This window comes from Nyctibius grandis, chromosome 5, assembly GCF_013368605.1.
Source record: "Nyctibius grandis isolate bNycGra1 chromosome 5, bNycGra1.pri, whole genome shotgun sequence".
NCBI classification, from domain to species: Eukaryota; Metazoa; Chordata; class Aves; order Nyctibiiformes; family Nyctibiidae; genus Nyctibius; species Nyctibius grandis.
In genome coordinates, this window is record NC_090662.1 from 29,658,731 (window position 1) to 29,676,167 (window position 17,437).

The window sequence follows — 17,437 nt, forward strand, 5'->3', positions numbered from 1 at the left end:
TAACACTTCACTATGCTGATCCAAAAGCCCACTGACATCAGTGGGAAGACTCCCATTGTCATCACTGCCCTAAGGATCTTCGGGGTGGCTAGCACAACATGCAGCTGTGCTTCTTTCCTCCCGTTGTAGGCCCTCCTGTGACAGGCCTGTAATCATGGTTAAAAATTACTGTAGCAAATCCCCTGCCTTAAGCTATCATCAAATGGATTCTTAAATGACAGGAAATAAATGTTAATGTTGCTGCCACTCACTCATTCAATTCCAAAGCTTCATGTGCTGCAGAAATTCGGGCTTGGGGGTTTCTCTCTCTCCAGGCTTTTTGCATTACTGTTCAATAAAAAAAAAAGCAGAACAGGGGCATATCAGTCATTACAGCGTTAACAAGGAGAATCTGCTGCACGAGAATAACAGAATTTATTGCTCTCAGCCTGGCTCACTCCAGAGCATTTCAAAGAGCTCAGTGATCACTCAAAAGATACAAAATCAACATGAGCTTTTGTCCCAAACTTTCAGTTTTATTCTTTCATTTAATTAAATTTTTTTCCATGGGAAAATCTGGCTGAGAGATCATGCCATCTGCACTGTCACACACAGAGGTGATAAGCAGCTCTTTCCACTTGGGGAAGTAGATTCCAGGGCACAAAAGAATATAAGGAGAGTTGGGATTCTTATTCTAGCTCCTTGCTGTGCTGTTGCTTTAAGTGAATGTTAAATGGAAACAACATCCAGGCTAATCAGACCACCTCATAATTAGCCCACTGAGTTCAGAAAATTGGATGCATGTTTATCATGTGTCAAAAACACACAGTATGTTCTCCTTTGCAATTATGCCCTCAGAATGGAGTGCCCAACTGTCAGTATCTCTCCTTTCCCAAGAGACAAAGATGATTTGTCTCTTCAGAGGCAAATTCTGATGATCAAAATCATTGTCACACATTTTTAGCAGAACCAAATACAACTAAATACAACTAATACAACTAAAGCTGCTTACATCAAATTCAGTAGTTGTTCCCATTTTTTACAGACCTTCTAACTACATTAGGGAATGAAACACAGGACTTAAGTTTTACATAAGCTCGTTCTCTTCTGTCAGAGTAGACTAAATGTGACCTGGATAATGTAACTCAACATATTACACTGCAGCTGGAGGCAAATTAAGCTATACATGTTTGATCCCACTGCAAGAAACAGGAGGAAAAAACAAGTCTTTACACTTGCATATGGTACCTTGAATGACTTCAGCAAGAAAGTAGAACAAAATAGTAACACAAATGAGACAGCTTATACCTATATGGATACTTGTTCAGGTCTAGACTACTACGAATCCAACAGCAACAGCTTTCCAGGCACAATCAAATTGTTGACTTCTCTCATCTACCCCAGAGAACTGATGTCTGATTGCGTTTTTCTTGCATCAGTTTAAACCAGTCATTAACCTATTAGCAAAAATGGTTGTTCACAAGGTCTCTTACTAGCATCTGCAGGCCGTAAATGATCCGTGTCACATGTGAAGAATGTCTGATGGTCCTGTGCTGAAAGATTCATATCATAGTAAGTCAACGGTTCTCTCCCTGTTACCCACGTATACCTGCAAACACGCCAACAAAGAGATATTTTGGTTAATGAGATCACATCCTGCAAAATGAATCTAGAAAAGAATCCTAGACGTAAGAGATGGGCATAGCCTACTAAGTTCACCCAGCCAATCTCCTAACCAACATACATTGCATTTCACTGTACTGTGATGGAGCGACAGTAGTTGAATGTAAGCTAATGAGGATGTTGGAAAGTACAGACTGGAAATCAGTAACACGCATATTCAAACATTAGGACTACAGGAAATCTATATATAATTCATTAGGTTGTTTGCTACGACTTGAACAGAGTTACTGTATTAACAGTACCAGGTTCGCTGCACTTAGGTTTTCCATTTTTATATAAAAATCACCCAAAAAAAAAGCAGAAATAAAAAACAAGTGCATGAACATGAATTTAAATTCCTTTTCATTCAGAAATATTTTACAAATGACAGGAAAACCTGGCATGAGCACATATGTCCACAGTTGGTCTTCTTTTTCCATCTCCGAGTTAGATTAATGGAAAAGTACAATTAAGGTCCTTAACCCAGTACTATGCCTGAAACTGTAACATCATAACACTTACCGATTATATTCAGCTCCTCTGAACAGATTTAAAGGATTTCGCCAGACTTTGCATTCTGTCATAAACAGAAACACACAATAATGAACCTCTCCCAAACTACAATGGTACTTGAGGTTTATCAGAAACATCAGTAATCTTCTAATGAGCCTTATCAAATAACTTTTAGTTTTTACAGGTGCGAATGGAAAAAAAAATAAAGAGCATAAAGATGCAGGTAACCAGGCTGTTCTACCCTTTTAAAATAATAACTTAATTATAAACTAGTGTCAACAAATGTTATTATTCCAGACAAATAACCACTCCAAACGCCAGATGAGAAGATAATGCTGATCAGTGCCAGGACTCACAATTACCATAATGCAGAATTGAAGAGGGATCACACTGGGTTATTGCACTGAAAAACAGCAATTAACTCAGTCCCTATGGACTTGGTATTTCTACAGAAAAACTTCACTGTCTAGTTAACACTGTAAATCACTGAGAATCTCAGTTACAGTTGCCAAATTTAATTCCTCCTTAGTTTGTGAAGTAAAAAACCGATGGCAACATCTGGTGACCTTACTTAAGTTATAAGCATCCCAGGGCTGACAAAGGATGCTGAAGTTGATGTGCAGAGAAAGGTTCATTGCATTGCAAAGATTTGGGAACACTAAAAGCATTTCATACATTTCTCTCGGGGCTGGGGGTGGAAGGGTGGGAATGCAAATTCTTCACACTACAGGTAGGAAGAGATAAGAAAATCCAGAACAAGTAATTTAGAACAGAAGTGAAAAAAAAAACCAAACCACAAAAATCAATTTGTATAGCTTTTGAAAAGGTGAGGTCTTGATTCTGGCTTTTCTTCCTTTAATTGAACACCAGATTTGTTCTCTTCATTTCAACACAGACAATTCACTCCAGTGAACGTGAGACCAGAATCAGATCCAGTATTTGCAGCAAAGACTCACTGAGACACCACAAATCTGATACTGGATGACCCCTCACATGGTGCTCTGCAAAAACTCATCAGCAACATTGGCCCTGCAGCATTTCACCAATTGCTTTCCACCACCAAAAGTCAACCAGCACATTTTTCCCTATGACATTCTGTGACATTGTTTCTAAGAGATCACAGCAAGAGTTTTCGGGTGGGATATTGAGTCAGCAGGGTATCTACCTTACTTTATACAACACTGGTAAGCATATGCCTGTTCCATTAACGAAAGAGAGAGAAATACAGACCGGCAAGTCAAGCCCTTCTCTTTTCCCTTCCCACGGACCTAGCTCCCACTTCTGAGTATGAGGCTAAAGTGGCAGGGAGAGAAGCATTTCACATAAATTATTTGCAATAACATAATGACACCCACAGCTACACAAAAACTAGTCAAGTGGCATGGGAGGTGGGCCCTCAGCTTGGTGTCTGCATCACCTAACACTTGCATGAAACAGAGACGTGGGAAAGGGATGTTTGGGGGGAGAGCATTGATTATACATCTGCAGCTTTCAACTAACCACTTCAGCAGGTAGCTAATATTAGAAAGCTCCACTGGCTTACTCAGCAGAAGTGCTCGATTGACGTTCAGCCACCCTGTTGTGCAGCCAGAGGGTACAGCTGTTTGACAAGCTTCAATCTGACGGTTTTTACATAATACGACTTTCAAACAAGAGTAAATATTAAATAAACATCAGCCTTATCAGTTCCAAAGGTGCAATTCAATGGCTTGGGTTACTCTACTTGCAATCAATAAGGTTAGGCAACAACTACTTGCTCAGAGTGATGCCATTCTTCTTGCTCATCTTATCTAAATTTAACTGGTTATACTTTATCCAAAGTATGCAGTACTTTGGCACTGTAGCATGAAAAGGGGAAACTGGGGAATAAAAATGGGAGGTGAAGAAGGGATTTGATTACCACTTCCTGTCCTGGGGGGAGTTTGGCACCTGTCTGGCTAGTTAAACACAATGTGCTCTTTGCTGCTTTTGTCTTGGTATCTGCCACGTCCATGGTCTCAGTACAACAACCATTCTTCTGACCTTTCTGAAGACAAAGATATCTACTGCACTATTCTACCATGGTCAAACATTTACATAGGAAAACATTGTGAGCCAAGCGAAAAAGCCATCTTCACCTTGTTGGATAGTGAAAGAAATACCCCAGTGTTGACGCATGGTAAACTGAAAAGGTTGCCTTTTCTGTTACATTACAAATTAATAATATAACTATGTCCTTATTTTATATAAGCAATTAGGATTTGTTGAAGATTAATCTTTCAGCTCCTTGTTCAACGATCAAGTTTTGAGCACCAATATCTTTCTGAAGGCAGGAATAACAGGCTACCCGTACAGACAACCTATCCAGAGACACTGTGAGAGTCCCAACTCATAAGACTCAAGTGCCAATGCACTGAAAGCAAACACACTCCTCGACTATTTCTTTCTATCAGAAAAGTCAAGATGCTTGGGTGAACCTCATTAGTCAAAATACTGTGCCTTCTGCTTTAAAACGATGGGAGTTATTTTAGAGCTGCTGAAGTGTGACTGAGTGCACTGATGAGTGCACACAGGTGTTCCAAGCCACCCCATGCTTTCTGCCAGTTCACCCAAATCTAATATCCTGGACCATGCAGTGCTGCTATTCACAGCCTCTCCTCAGATGGGAATGATAACAGCTGAATTTGCTGTGCTATATGGAGGCTTCCCTAAATAGAAATACTGAGTAGATAGCAAGGTTTTTTTGAGCTCACCTACTTTATTTAACTTATGAGTTCAAAGCTAATTTTTGTTTGCTTGTTTTCATGAACACTAAAGACCAGAAATAAAATTTGCCAGGTACAGACATAGGCACTTCAGCTGCTAAACAATAATCTTTTCTCCATAACTGAATTCATTTTTTTTTAAATTCACTTTTCTCACCTGTTAATTCTGTTATATTTTAAAAGCCTACAGAGGAAAGAAATTTAATGAAACTGTAATAGCTAGAATCTAGGGCACATACCTAATGAAAGCTAAATTAATACCCAATATTGAGATTATGGCCTGTATGTCAAGCTAGGGATGAAACAGGTAAGCTTCGTTTTACAGATAAGGAACACAAGCTGAGATGCTCCTGCTCTTTCTTTAACAGTGAGTATCTCCAACTCAAGCCAGAAGCAACAGTATTTCAGTGCCTTCATCACTCATGGGCTAAATTTTCAATTCATCCCCCCCCAGGTAGCTGAGTCACCCAAGCAGGGAGACAAGTTCCCCTGGGACTCCTCTTCAGTCTGCAAAGATCAGTGCTTGGGGGGCTGATTCATTTTAGGCAGGCTGGCCTGTCTCTCAGAGGAACCATGCCCGGGCAACCAGGCGCCCAATTCAAAGTGCCTCAGCAGAATCCCAAACCATGTGATGTGAACGAAGTGACCTGCAGGGACAGTCCTCCCGCGGCAGAGCTGCCACAGGACTCAAGCTGCCTCAGTTCAAAACTGACATCCTTCCCTTCATCACGTAAGAGCCGATTTCTCCAGATTTAACATTGTCTTTTTCACCAGAGCAAATAACTGTGGATTCATTATAGTAATAGATAAATGCGTAACAAAAGTTACAACCCATACATTTATACCGCTTGTGTAAGGCTCTCAAAACCCCTCCTCAATCATATGTTCATTCAGAATAATCACATGCATTAGAAAAGCCCCAGAGTGTCAAGGTCAACTATAAAGGCTTGAATGACTTGGAGTCAGACACCTTCAGCCTGATTTGCAGAACCCACTCCTTGCACTGAAACTCATAGGAGCTGTGAATGCCTTGAAGCTCAGGAAAATTGAGCCCCAAATACCTGAAATCAGGCGCCCTAAACTGAAGGCCTCTTTTTAAAACCTGACTCTGTTATGACTTGCCCAAAGTCACAAATTAAATCAGCAGCAGAGTCAGGAGCAAAACAAACCCTTAAGCTAATAAAAGCCACTGTGCTTCCACTTACTAAAGGGAAATGCAAACGTTGTTTACATACTACTTACATCATCTAAAAAATAAAGCGATGCATGGCTTTGCTTTATTTTTCAGATGGGCATTCCTGACATCTTTGTCTGAATTTTTTTTACAATGTTGTTATTCAAAACAGTTTAAATAAAAATACTGCCTGCCTTTAGAAATGACATTGCAGAAAGAGCACGTGCAATTTAGCCAGGCTACAAGAACAAGGGGGAAACAGATGCGTTGGCAACGTACCCTGAGCGATAGGCACTGCATGAATTTGGAAAGATATAATTAGCCAGAGCAATTAATGAAGCAGCTCTGCCTTTTTATTTGACACCAAAACACGTTTAAAGAAAGCCTTATCTGGTCTCACAGCTCAGCAGGAGATGACACTCGTCCTGCGGGCCTAGGCTGGGCCGCCCAAGGCACGCCTAGCGTCTGCTGCCATGACAGGCCTGGGCCAAAGCGGAGCGTGGCACCCCTGGGTGAGGTAAACGTGGGGTGTTTGTGGGCGGGAGGGCTGCACCCGGTTCCACGGCTCACCAGCCGCCCGGCCGGCCGCCTGCGGCGACAGCCCGCTACGTCCCTCCTCGGGCATATACAGGACATCTTCTCCCGCCCTGAGTGACGCCTGAAGAAGCAAAGTTTCAGCTCTACACCGCCTCGAAAGCCGAGGGAGAGGCGGCAGCTCCCGCCGGGCCGGCGGAGGGGTGATGATGAGGGGTGAGGCCCGCCCGCCGCCCGCCGCCCCTCACCTGAGACGCTCTGGCGGCTGGAGTCGGCGTCCCCGTTGGCGGCGCTGGCGGTGCTGGGCGCGCTGTTGTCCACCCCGCCCAGCAGGGGGCGCAGGTGGCTCACCGAGACCTGCTCGATGAAGGACGTGCCGTACTTGCGGAAGTACCACCACTCGAAGATCTGCAACACACCGCGGGAGCGCGCCGCGTCACCGCCCGCCGCCGCACAGAGCGGGGGCGCGCCGCGGCACCGACCGCCCGCCGCCCCGCCCCGCCCCGTGCGGCCGCTAACGGCTGCCGCGTGCCCTCAGCCCGCTCTCCCGGCCCTCCGCCCTCCCGGCCCTCAGCACTGCGCCGGGACCGTAACGGGGAAGGGGCGCGGGCAGGCAGGCTCCGGCCTCCCCGCGGATCCGCGCCTCCCGCATCCTGAGGGAGGCACCTGCCAGCCTCCTCCCTGCCCGAGCGGCCTTCCCGGGGCTTGTCGAGAGGTTAAATTTGATCCAAGTTCGCGCTGAATCCGGCAAATCGCTTTAAAAACCTGGTTTACAGGAGGTGAAAAATCTCAATCTTGTCAGCAAAATATTTTTTTTTGTCAGCCCAAAGAACCTGACGTCAGATTATTTATTTTAAAGGCATTTAAAAGGCATGTACAAGGGCAAGTAGTGACAGGACGAGGGGGAATGGTTTTAAACTGAAAGAGGGTAGATTTAGATTAGATATTAGGAAGAAATTCTTTCCTGTGAGGGTGGTGAGACACTGGCACAGGTTGCCCAGAGAAGCTGTGGATGCCCCCTCCCTGGCAGTGTTCAAGGCCAGGCTGGATGGGGCTTTGAGCAACCTGGTCTAGAGGAAAGGTGTCCCTGCCCATGGCAGGGGGGTTGGAACTAGATGACCTTTAAGGTCCCTTCCAACCCAAACCATTCTATGATTCGATGATTGTTAGGTGCATTCCTTTAAAGTGACTTCTGGAAAAAAACAGCTCAGCTCCATCCTGCCTGACAACAGCCACGTAAATGGGATGCTGCAGTCAGGAGCATACTGTCTCCTCATCTTTCCCCAGCTCCCCCTGCAGTCAACGGAAAGTGAGGAAAAGCAGGTTTGCTTGTTTTCCCAGTAATGCTTCCAAAGGAATTTACTGAGTTTAATTTCAAAATACCAAACAAAACTCCAGAAAGCTGAACCCTATTCCTTTTAGGATTTTTTTTTCCCCGACTGAACTGTGTTTTATTTTGTTTGACTGACTTGGGCTGATTCCGAATTAATTTTATTTTCAGGCTTTCCGTTCAGCTAGCAAACCAGAAAAAATGATTATTTACAGACCTCTACTTGGAAAATCTTTCCACAGCCTAGAAGAACCCCTTATAATTGAACTTATATACATGAATATGTATTTGTGGTATTTTCACCTAGAAATTATATTCTTGGGTAAGAATACACATATTTCAGGAAACCACATAAACCTGGAAATGAAGACTTTCATATAAATAGGGAAAAGGTTTTGACTGTAAAAACTGTAAAGGCACACACACTTATAACGAGTATGTAAACTGAGTGTATTTTGCAGTTGCACTTGAATCACCACCCAAACATCTGTTTACCAAATGAAACAAAAGCAAATCAAAGGGGTTTTGAAAAAATTGGCAGTACTTTGTAATATTGATTGCACTAGGAATTGTGAATGAACGATCTTTGCCCTTTCTATATTACTCAATGTTTCCATGTTTTACGCCAGTGCTGAAAGCTTTTTACAAATTCTCTACCAGAATAAAAAGGTTATTTATTAACTCTTACTACAGCTAAGCACAATCAGCAACACGCGAAAGGATTGCGTTCACATCGCTGACACCATCAGTGCCCTGTCGAGCAGGTTCTGGTGGGCTGGCCAGCAGCTAGCAGGCTCTGGAAGGCCTCTTAGGAGTCTACCTGCTGCAAAGGGGTTCAGGCTGGGCTCCACACTCTCCCTCACACAATATTTTTTGATTTTTAAGTTCTCTAGAGCTTTTTAAGTAATTGAACTGACTTCTGTCTCCATGGGATTGTCTGTAGAAAAGACATACTTTTTTTTTTTCCCCCTTTAAACCATTCCATAAGGGAAAACCAGAAGGTAAACCTTCTGGCACAATACGAAAATGTTCCTTTCCGAAGGATACTCCAATGCATTCTGCACTGGGGCTTCTCCTAAATTCAGCTGTGTTGTTAAAGCACCTAGAGCATTCATAAGGAGGAAGCTGACCCTAGCTGCACTGGAATGGAGTGGGAATGTAGCTGGTGGCCACTTGAGACAAGTTCACTCAAGAGTGCATGGCAGCCCTGGAGATCACTCGGGCCCCAAAACAATATCTAATGGCTCCTGTAGGAGACATCAAGAAAGAAGAATGAAGCAGTCTGATGAGGAGAAGACAGAAGGGCTATGTGAACACACAAGGGTCACAAGCACTTGGGAAGATAAACAGATGGTCACAGAGAAACCAGAACATAAACACACCCAGCTCTTTGTGAACTCTACATCCCAGGCAAATCACCAAAAACCCACACAGCCTGGATAGTTCCTCCTTACATAGGCTCCACAGTGTGTTCATCACTGTACTCATTGTATCGGCACACGCTTGCAGCAGTGCCCAGGTGGGAATCCCGGGAGTCAGGGCCAGAATGCCGAGGAAGTATCTCTGAACACTTGTTCTGTACTGATACACTTCCCCTGGCGCGTACCACTGCCTCCAAATGCTGGAGATGGTGGGCAGGGAGCTGGCACAGGTAAGCCAGCTTTAGTTTTAGCTGTTCTCATGCTCTTAGGCACAAAACACTTCCTAAAGGGTTTAGAATTTAAATCTTATGACCTAAGAGATCATCATAACCTAAGCAGGCAGCGTGTGGCCGACCGTGACAGAAAGGCTGTGCCGTAAGATACAGTCACAGATCTGCTGTGAGCATCTGTTTCTGTTTTATCTTTGGGAACTTTGAAGCTTGAACAAATCAAGGCACACAAGCCACAGTTCTACCTGCCCAAGGCGTCAGGAGTGGCTGTTAGCAATCAAAGATTATAGTCTTGTACTGAGGCAAGGGACACTCGGCAAGAGTATCCCTGTAACATAAGTCAGGGACTGAAGTACAGCCGCCAGACTGGCTGCTCAAAACTCTTGGCAGTTACAGACTGTATCTAACAAGCTTTGTACTTAACTTTAAGAGAAGAAAAAAATCAGATTTTTCAAAATGTGCTAATAAATTCCTGCTCATTATTTCAATCATAATCAACTTTTAGATAAAAAGTCAATAAAATCCAGAGAGGGAGAGTGAGCAGCACAAGAGTATGCTTGAGCCCGCCTGCCCTGCACAAATGTATACCAGCTGGAAAGCTGTCACACTGAATTTCAATGAAACTGAGGGCACAAGCAAAAAGAATATATATACGTGGTCACTACTACAGCTCAGCTGAGTGACAGGAACTGGCTTAAGTCTGCCTCCCTAGACTTACAAATACATTAATTACTTTTAAAATGGCATTAAAGCTTGGAAATTGTTTAAGGCAGCTTTGAAAAATATTTGCAATGTTGAGTGAATCCAGTGCCAGGAAACATCAGCCAGATCTCAATACATACGGTCTCTTAGAAATTAAAGCCATAAATCATCATCATAAGAAGCCTTTGCTTGGAGTGATTTGTTCAGGGTATATGAGAAGGTAATCTCTAATCTGGTACTGAAGTCAGAACAATAAATTCTCTTTGCAGAACTTTTGTACCTTTCTCAGACAGTGCCAGCTATTTCGAAACCTGATTTCTATAAATCAAATTTGATTTCTGTCTGCACCAGCCACTTTGAAAGCAATGTGAAGTCAACAAGCTTTTGACAGTTCAGCAGATGAGAGATCATCTGGCAGAATAATAGCTGACTATAAGGATTAATTACCCATTGAAAGAGATCTGGATCAGAGAGGAAATTAAGGCAAAAGATCATTTCTGCACCACTTCTGAAAGAAAAGGCCACCTCATTTCTTTCATATACATACAGTGGGAGGGGAGCTCATCTGCACAGACCTTGTCCCCTTCACAGCAGCGGCAAACTTCTCTGAGTTCTTTCTAGTCGGTGCCTGTGCTTTCAAGTTGCAACAGCGTCAAACATCTCCAAACCCTCGAGGGATCTTTGAAACCATTATGTTCACAAAGCCCAGTTAAAACCCTGTTCTGAACATTTCCACCTTTGTGTGTCTAGAAATCCAAATCTAGAATTTTTTTTTTATCTGGTATGGGTAATGCTTAATGTAAGAGTATTCTATTTTGGAAAACCCTTATTGATCATTTCTAGAAATGCATGGCTGTGAAAAAACAACTTGTACATGACAAATATATTTGGGTTAAGCAAGAGCTGGTTAATCACTCATAACTCTTCTTAATGCATTTCAGATACTTGCTTTGGACTTTTTTTGCTTTTGCTTCTCTGTGCGGGTACTTCTCTTCACCTGTGCAATGAAAACATTACAGTCATCCTCTTTCTTATCTCTGCTCTCACATACAGACAAGCCCAGATCATTTTATTTCTCTGTGCAGCAACAAATCTACTCTGCATCACTTGGATATCTGATCTTCCTGCCTGGTTTTTCAGAACAGATATTCCATCATAAATTCATCAGTTCACAAGGGATGGCTCTGATGGTGGTTCTCACTGGACCAAGTAGTGACGTCTATCAGCGATTTGAATTATGCTTTCCTGTTTATCATATCTGAGATAGGCATCCTCTCTTACAGTGAACACTCTCTGGAGTCCTTTCCTAGTGTATATGTATTGAGTCTTCAACAGAAGCACTAAAGGATTTTGTTTGCCAGCAACTTCCAGAGCTCAGAGTTCTCATTCAGCCTTGTAATGAGGCTTCCAGGTCTCAGAGGAGTAAGATTTGGAGTACTCTTCTAATATGAGGGGTGATAACCAATCTAATGGATATAAATGAAACTAACTCTCTTGAGGAACTGGGTAACGACAGCAGAACCTGATTCAATGGTTAAGCCCATTTGATAAACAAAAGGGGACCACAGCACAGGTTTAGCTGGCTCAGTCACCCGTGCTGTTTGTTTGCTAGCACGCTGCCTGGCCTGTGCCAACTCTTCTAGGCAATGACTGGACATGTTCTAGGGATATCACAGCCCAGGGGCTGTTTCCAGTAGACAGTATGGAAAACATCACCCTGTTTTGCTGGGCAAGAGTGTTTATCCACATGGCTGTGACTATACAATGCCACTTGCCTTCGGACAAAGCAAGCCCTTGGTCTGTTTTATTTAGCTGTTAGGGGTAACCAATGACTCAGATCCTCTAGTCCTGCCCAGCTTGGTTCTAGGAAACAGTACGCCTCTGACTATGCTCTCAGTGTCTCAGTCTTGAAGGCCATGCAGCCCCATTCCTTCTGGATGAAATAGCATCCTCTTAGACTCTGCTCCTGATTACTGAACCTCCACTTGTCTTATCTCAAGGAGTCAGCATGAGAAGAAACATGCAGTGCTAACGAGCCGCTTATTCAAAATAAACAGCTATTTACTTATACTTCATCTACCTCTGGAAATACAGAAATGGGAAAGAAAATAATATATTGCCTAGACTAAGTATAGTACGTCTCTTAACCACTGGGTCGAACCCAGCTACTTATGATACCTTTCTCTTGTCTGTGGACTGCGTTATGGCCTGCCTTCCTACAGACCCTCCCTCCCTCATCTGCTCCTTGGCAAGTGTTTCCAGTTTCTTAGAAACTCCCTACAAGGATTCTGCCCTCCCTGACCTGTCAGCCTCCGCTGAGCAGAGCAGAAACTTTGAACAATTACCACATATCGCTTTTCAGCCGCCAAAGATTGTCCCTGCACAATTGTCAGACTTTCCTGCAGTCTGTGGGAACACCCAGAACTCAGTCACCTTTCTGCCCCTCTGCAGCAGACTACACAAAGGTAATGAAACAAGCAGCAGAAGAATTAATGTCTACAGAAAATAAGACATGTCCCTTCTGTCTTACCCAGGTCCTCTCTCAGACTTCCAGTACTAGCACCATTGGCTACAAGAGGCAGGGACTCTCATATACTATACACGTACTTGGGTAGTAGCAGACAGCCCAGCTGCTCAATGTTAGCCAGTGTGCAGACTCAGCAGTCACACTCTACCTCTGTAGACTGGCTTTCTAATTCTTATCTCTGAAAGACCTGGTATTTGTTTGTTGCAGAATGTTTCTCATTGTGTAGCAGAAAACTCTTATTATTGTCCCAAGCTCTGAAGCAGAATAAGGAGGCATTCTTGGTGGAGATTCAAGATTGGGGTTCACTCTGCCTGTGCTTTGTTAGAACTGAGACTCCAACAGTTTGCAGTGCAAATGCCACCTGCATTTGCTAACCAACTTTCACTCTGGTGATAAGTGTATGTTAAATATGTGGCCTTATTTAGAAATCTCAGTGGCATTTACATAGTTCCAGTTCACAGCATTTACTGGACGTCAGTTATGTTTCATGACAGTTTTATTACCCTACCTGTGGAAAACCTTAGCCTCTCAGACACTGAATACAATACAGCTCATTGTACTCTGTGAGGCAGAACTCTGTTTTTTACTGTATTAAAAGTAACTGTGGTGGAACCAAGTTTCCAATTCAATATTTCTAATGCAGCTTGGGACTGATTTGGTTCCTATTTTTGATGCCTAAAATAGTGCAGGGATGAATTAAACGTATGCTAATTTGTTCATTTTAAACTATGTGCTGTAGTCATGTAATTATTAAGGAGAATACTTGAGATAGAAAAGTCTTTTCTGTACAGTTCTGAGCTATCCAGAAAAGAAAAAAGGTCTAAAATCCTTGCTTCATTTAAGTCACGTTGCCTACAGCAAGGCCAGAATTGTACCTAAAGAATGAAAACAAAGTAAGAGACAAAATAAGTCAGGAGAGTAGTGTTTTGCAAAGGAGTCACGTGGCATGCAATTGCCCAAAGCTGAACTCTGCAGAGTCATCGTTTCATGACCCAAACATGAAATAGGAAAAGCATGCGCTTCCCATCGGTTACCACGCTTCTGAAATGATGGAATTTTCCATCATTTCATAACCTGCAGTGCTGTGATTTCTCCTTCTGATTAGGAATTGCAGCCAACTGATAATGGAAAGAAATCTGCCAGACCATATGGTGGAAAATTTCAAGCAATATTAGTACATCTAGTCTGAAAAATACCCCAGTGATGTAGATTTCACAAGAGAATTTTTATTTTATAAAAGAGTTTCACTTAATACCATTATTAGGATTAAGAATCCTTTAGAACTGCAGATGCTATGTAGTGTGACAGGTAAGTGAGTGGTAATGCAGGCAATTCTGCATGTTACAGAGCCATTGGTAAACAGTAAGATTATTAAGAAATAATTAATCTGAAGCAGAGCTGGGCTAGTGACTGGCTAGTGCAACCTCACTAGAACTTACTCAGCTGTATTTCCTCATGCATGGTCTGTTCAACTTGCAGTTTCTTCCTTCCATGACCATGTCTGCTGAGTTCCTTTTCCATCCAATTTACAGACCAGATGTTCCTCTCAGCACTGACACCGGTCCCTACAATCTAGGGTTCCTGGCTGTCACCTGCCTGGCCTATGTATCTTTTGCACATTTAGGATGGTGACATATGAACAGCAGACAGCTGATAGAAGTAGTGAAGGTCCACAAAAAAGGCTTTCAATCTTCTCTCAGTCTGTGTCTACACCTCCATCATCTCACTGTTCATTCAACTTGTTCATAATGGACTTCGTCATACAGCATTCAGTGAATTTCTTCAGTTAAGGCTCACTCAGTCTAATCTTTTCTTGGAAGGCTGCTCTTGGTGCCCTTTTCCCCCTTCTTCATATGACAGCCTTGAATACTCCTTGCCACTTCTTACTTCCCATCAAAGTACAGCACTTGGAAATTTCTTGCTCTCAAGTCTCCCACTGAGCTCATTCCTCAAAAATTGCCTTCATGACTACAGTACAAAATGTACCTACATTTGCAATCATGCTATACACAGAATTTAGTTACAGATAATTCAGTCTCTCTTTAGGGTTTTTGTTCCTGTTGATTCTGTAAGGTATTTCCATAGGGCACAAACTGCCTTTTTCTTGCCACCTCCTCCCGTTGTCTTCACTCTCCAACAACAATACAGAATTGTGCCTGTGGAACCCATGTTATTTCTCTCATTCCTTCTCATCTTGGCGGTGGGGCCTGGTGTTTTGAATTTTTCTTCTTTCTGAGTGAGAGTACTGAATGTAACATTCAGTATTTTCCTCCTATGCATTTGAGGGAGTTGTGCTGAACTGAATCCAAGCCTTACAGATCTGGTTCCTGTTCATACTCTGAAAGATCTGCTGATGTCTCTGGAGCTCTGGCCCGTGCTTTGGGGCTCAATCCATACAAGGATGATGAATGCCCAAGGTGCAGACATGAAGTAATTGCCTTCTGCTACAAGGAAAACCCAAAGCAAGGCACGGCAGCAGTGCACCTGATGCTTTATACCTGAAATCATCTAAGTGATGAGAGTCTCACAGGCATTCGGGAGTCAAGGATGCCATTTCTTTTTCTACATCAGCTACAGGCAATGTGGAAGTAAGAGGTGAGGATTTTCCGCACCAAGCTGATACAGTTTAGTTAGGACCCTAGTTGCTTTCAGTTTTCTCTGAGGTCAGTAGATCTGAGGTGATGTGAACCAGCGCCTAGCCATGTCTATCTCTTTCCACTTACCACTACGGTAACTACACTCCTAAAACTGGTCTCATTGTTCTCACAATTACATCACAGAATCACAGAATCACAGAATGTTAGGGATTGGAAGGGACCTCGAAAGGTCATCTAGTCCAATCCCCCTGCCGGAGCAGGATTGCCTAGACCATATCACACAGGAACGCGTCCAGGCGGGTTTTAAATGTCTCCAGAGAAGGAGACTCCACAACCTCTCTGGGCAGCCTGTTCCAGTGTTCAGTCACCCTTACAGTAAAGAAGTTTTTCCTCATATTTATGTGGAACCTCCTGTGTTCCAGCTTGCACCCATTGCCCCTTGTCCTGTCAAGGGATGTCACTGAGAAGAGCCTGGCTCCATCCTCATGACACTTGCCCTTTCCATATTTATAAACATTAATGAGGTCACCCCTCAGTCTCCTCTTCTCTAAGCTAAAGAGACCCAGCTCCCTCAGCCTCTCCTCATAAGGGAGATGTTCCACTCCCTTAATCATCTTCGTGGCTCTGCGCTGGACTCTCTCTAGCAGTTCCCTGTCCTTCTTGAACTGAGGGGCCCAGAACTGGACACAATATTCCAGATGCGGCCTCACCAGGGCAGAGTAGAGGGGGAGGAGAACCTCTCTCGACCTGCTAACCACACCCCTTCTGATACACCCCAGGATGCCATTGGCCTTCTTGGCCACAAGGGCACAATGCTGGCTCATGGTCATCCTGCTGTCCACTAGGACCCCCAGGTCCCTTTCCCCTATGCTGCTCTCCAACAGGTCTGTCCCCAACTTGTACTCCTACATGGGGTTGTTCTTGCCCAGATGCAGGACTCTACACTTGCCCTTGTTATATTTCATTAAATTTCTCCCCGCCCAACTCTCCAGCCTGTCCAGGTCTCTCTGAATGGCTGCGCAGCCTTCCGGTGCGTCAGCCGCTCCTCCCAGTTTTGTGTCATCAGCGAACTTGCTGACAGCGCACTCTATTCCCTCATCCAAGTCATTAATGAATATATTGAATAGAACTGGTCCCAGTACCGACCCTTGAGGGACTCCGCTAGACACAGGCCTCCAACTGGACTCTGTCCCATTGACCACCACTCTCTGGCTTCTTTCCTTCAGCCAGTTCACAATCCACCTCACTACCCGATCATCCAGACCACACTTCCTCAGTTTAGCTGTGAGGATGCTGTGGGAGACAGTGTCAAACAGAATCACAGAATGTTAGGGATTGGAAGGGACCTCGAAAGATCATCTAGTCCAATCCCCCTGCCGGGGCAGGATTGCCTAGACCATATCACACAGGAACGCGTCCAGGCGGGTTTTGAATGTCTCCAGAGAAGGAGACTCCACAACCTCTCTGGGCAGCCTGTTCCAGTGTTCAGTCACCCTTACAGTAAAGAAGTTTTTCCTCAAATTTAAGTGGAACCTCCTGTGCTCCAGCTTGCACCCATTGCCCCTTGTCCTGTCAAGGGATGTCACTGAGAAGAGCCTGGCTCCATCCTCTTGACACTTGCCCTTTACATATTTATAAACATTAATGAGATCACCCCTCAGTCTCCTCTTCTCTAAGCTAAAGAGACCCAGCTCCCTCAGCCTCTCCTCATAAGGGAGATGTTCCACTCCCTTAATCATCTTCGTGGCTCTGCGCTGGACTCTCTCTAGCAGTTCCCTGTCCTTCTTGAACTGAGGGGCCCAGAACTGGACACAATACTCCAGATGCGGCCTCACCAGGGCAGAGTAGAGAGGGAGGAGAACCTCTCTTGACCTGCTGACCACACCCCTTCTAATACACCCCAGGATGCCATTGGCCTTCTTGGCCACAAGGGCACACTGCTGGCTCATGGTCATCCTGTTGTCCACTAGGACCCCCAGGTCCCTTTCCCCTACGCTGGTATCCAACAGCTCTGCCCCCAACTT

The 17,437-nt window shown here is 44.0% G+C and overlaps 1 protein-coding gene across 8 annotated transcripts in view; it reads right to left on the bottom strand.

The window, feature by feature from the left end:
- ST7 (suppression of tumorigenicity 7) overlaps nt 1-17,437 on the bottom strand; it is a 173,901-nt gene that overhangs the window by 62,931 nt on the left and 93,533 nt on the right. For 6 of the 8 annotated variants that reach the window (XM_068400442.1, XM_068400445.1, XM_068400441.1 and 3 more), the window contains exons 3-6: nt 6,855-7,014; nt 2,164-2,218; nt 1,473-1,588; nt 252-327 (exon numbers count right to left, since the gene is read on the bottom strand). In XM_068400442.1, the coding sequence (XP_068256543.1) occupies nt 252-327; nt 1,473-1,588; nt 2,164-2,218; nt 6,855-7,014 (407 nt within the window). The remainder of the gene's footprint in view (nt 1-251; nt 328-1,472; nt 1,589-2,163; nt 2,219-6,854; nt 7,015-17,437) is intronic. The other 2 variants (XM_068400443.1, XM_068400446.1) reach the window with 1 other exon arrangement.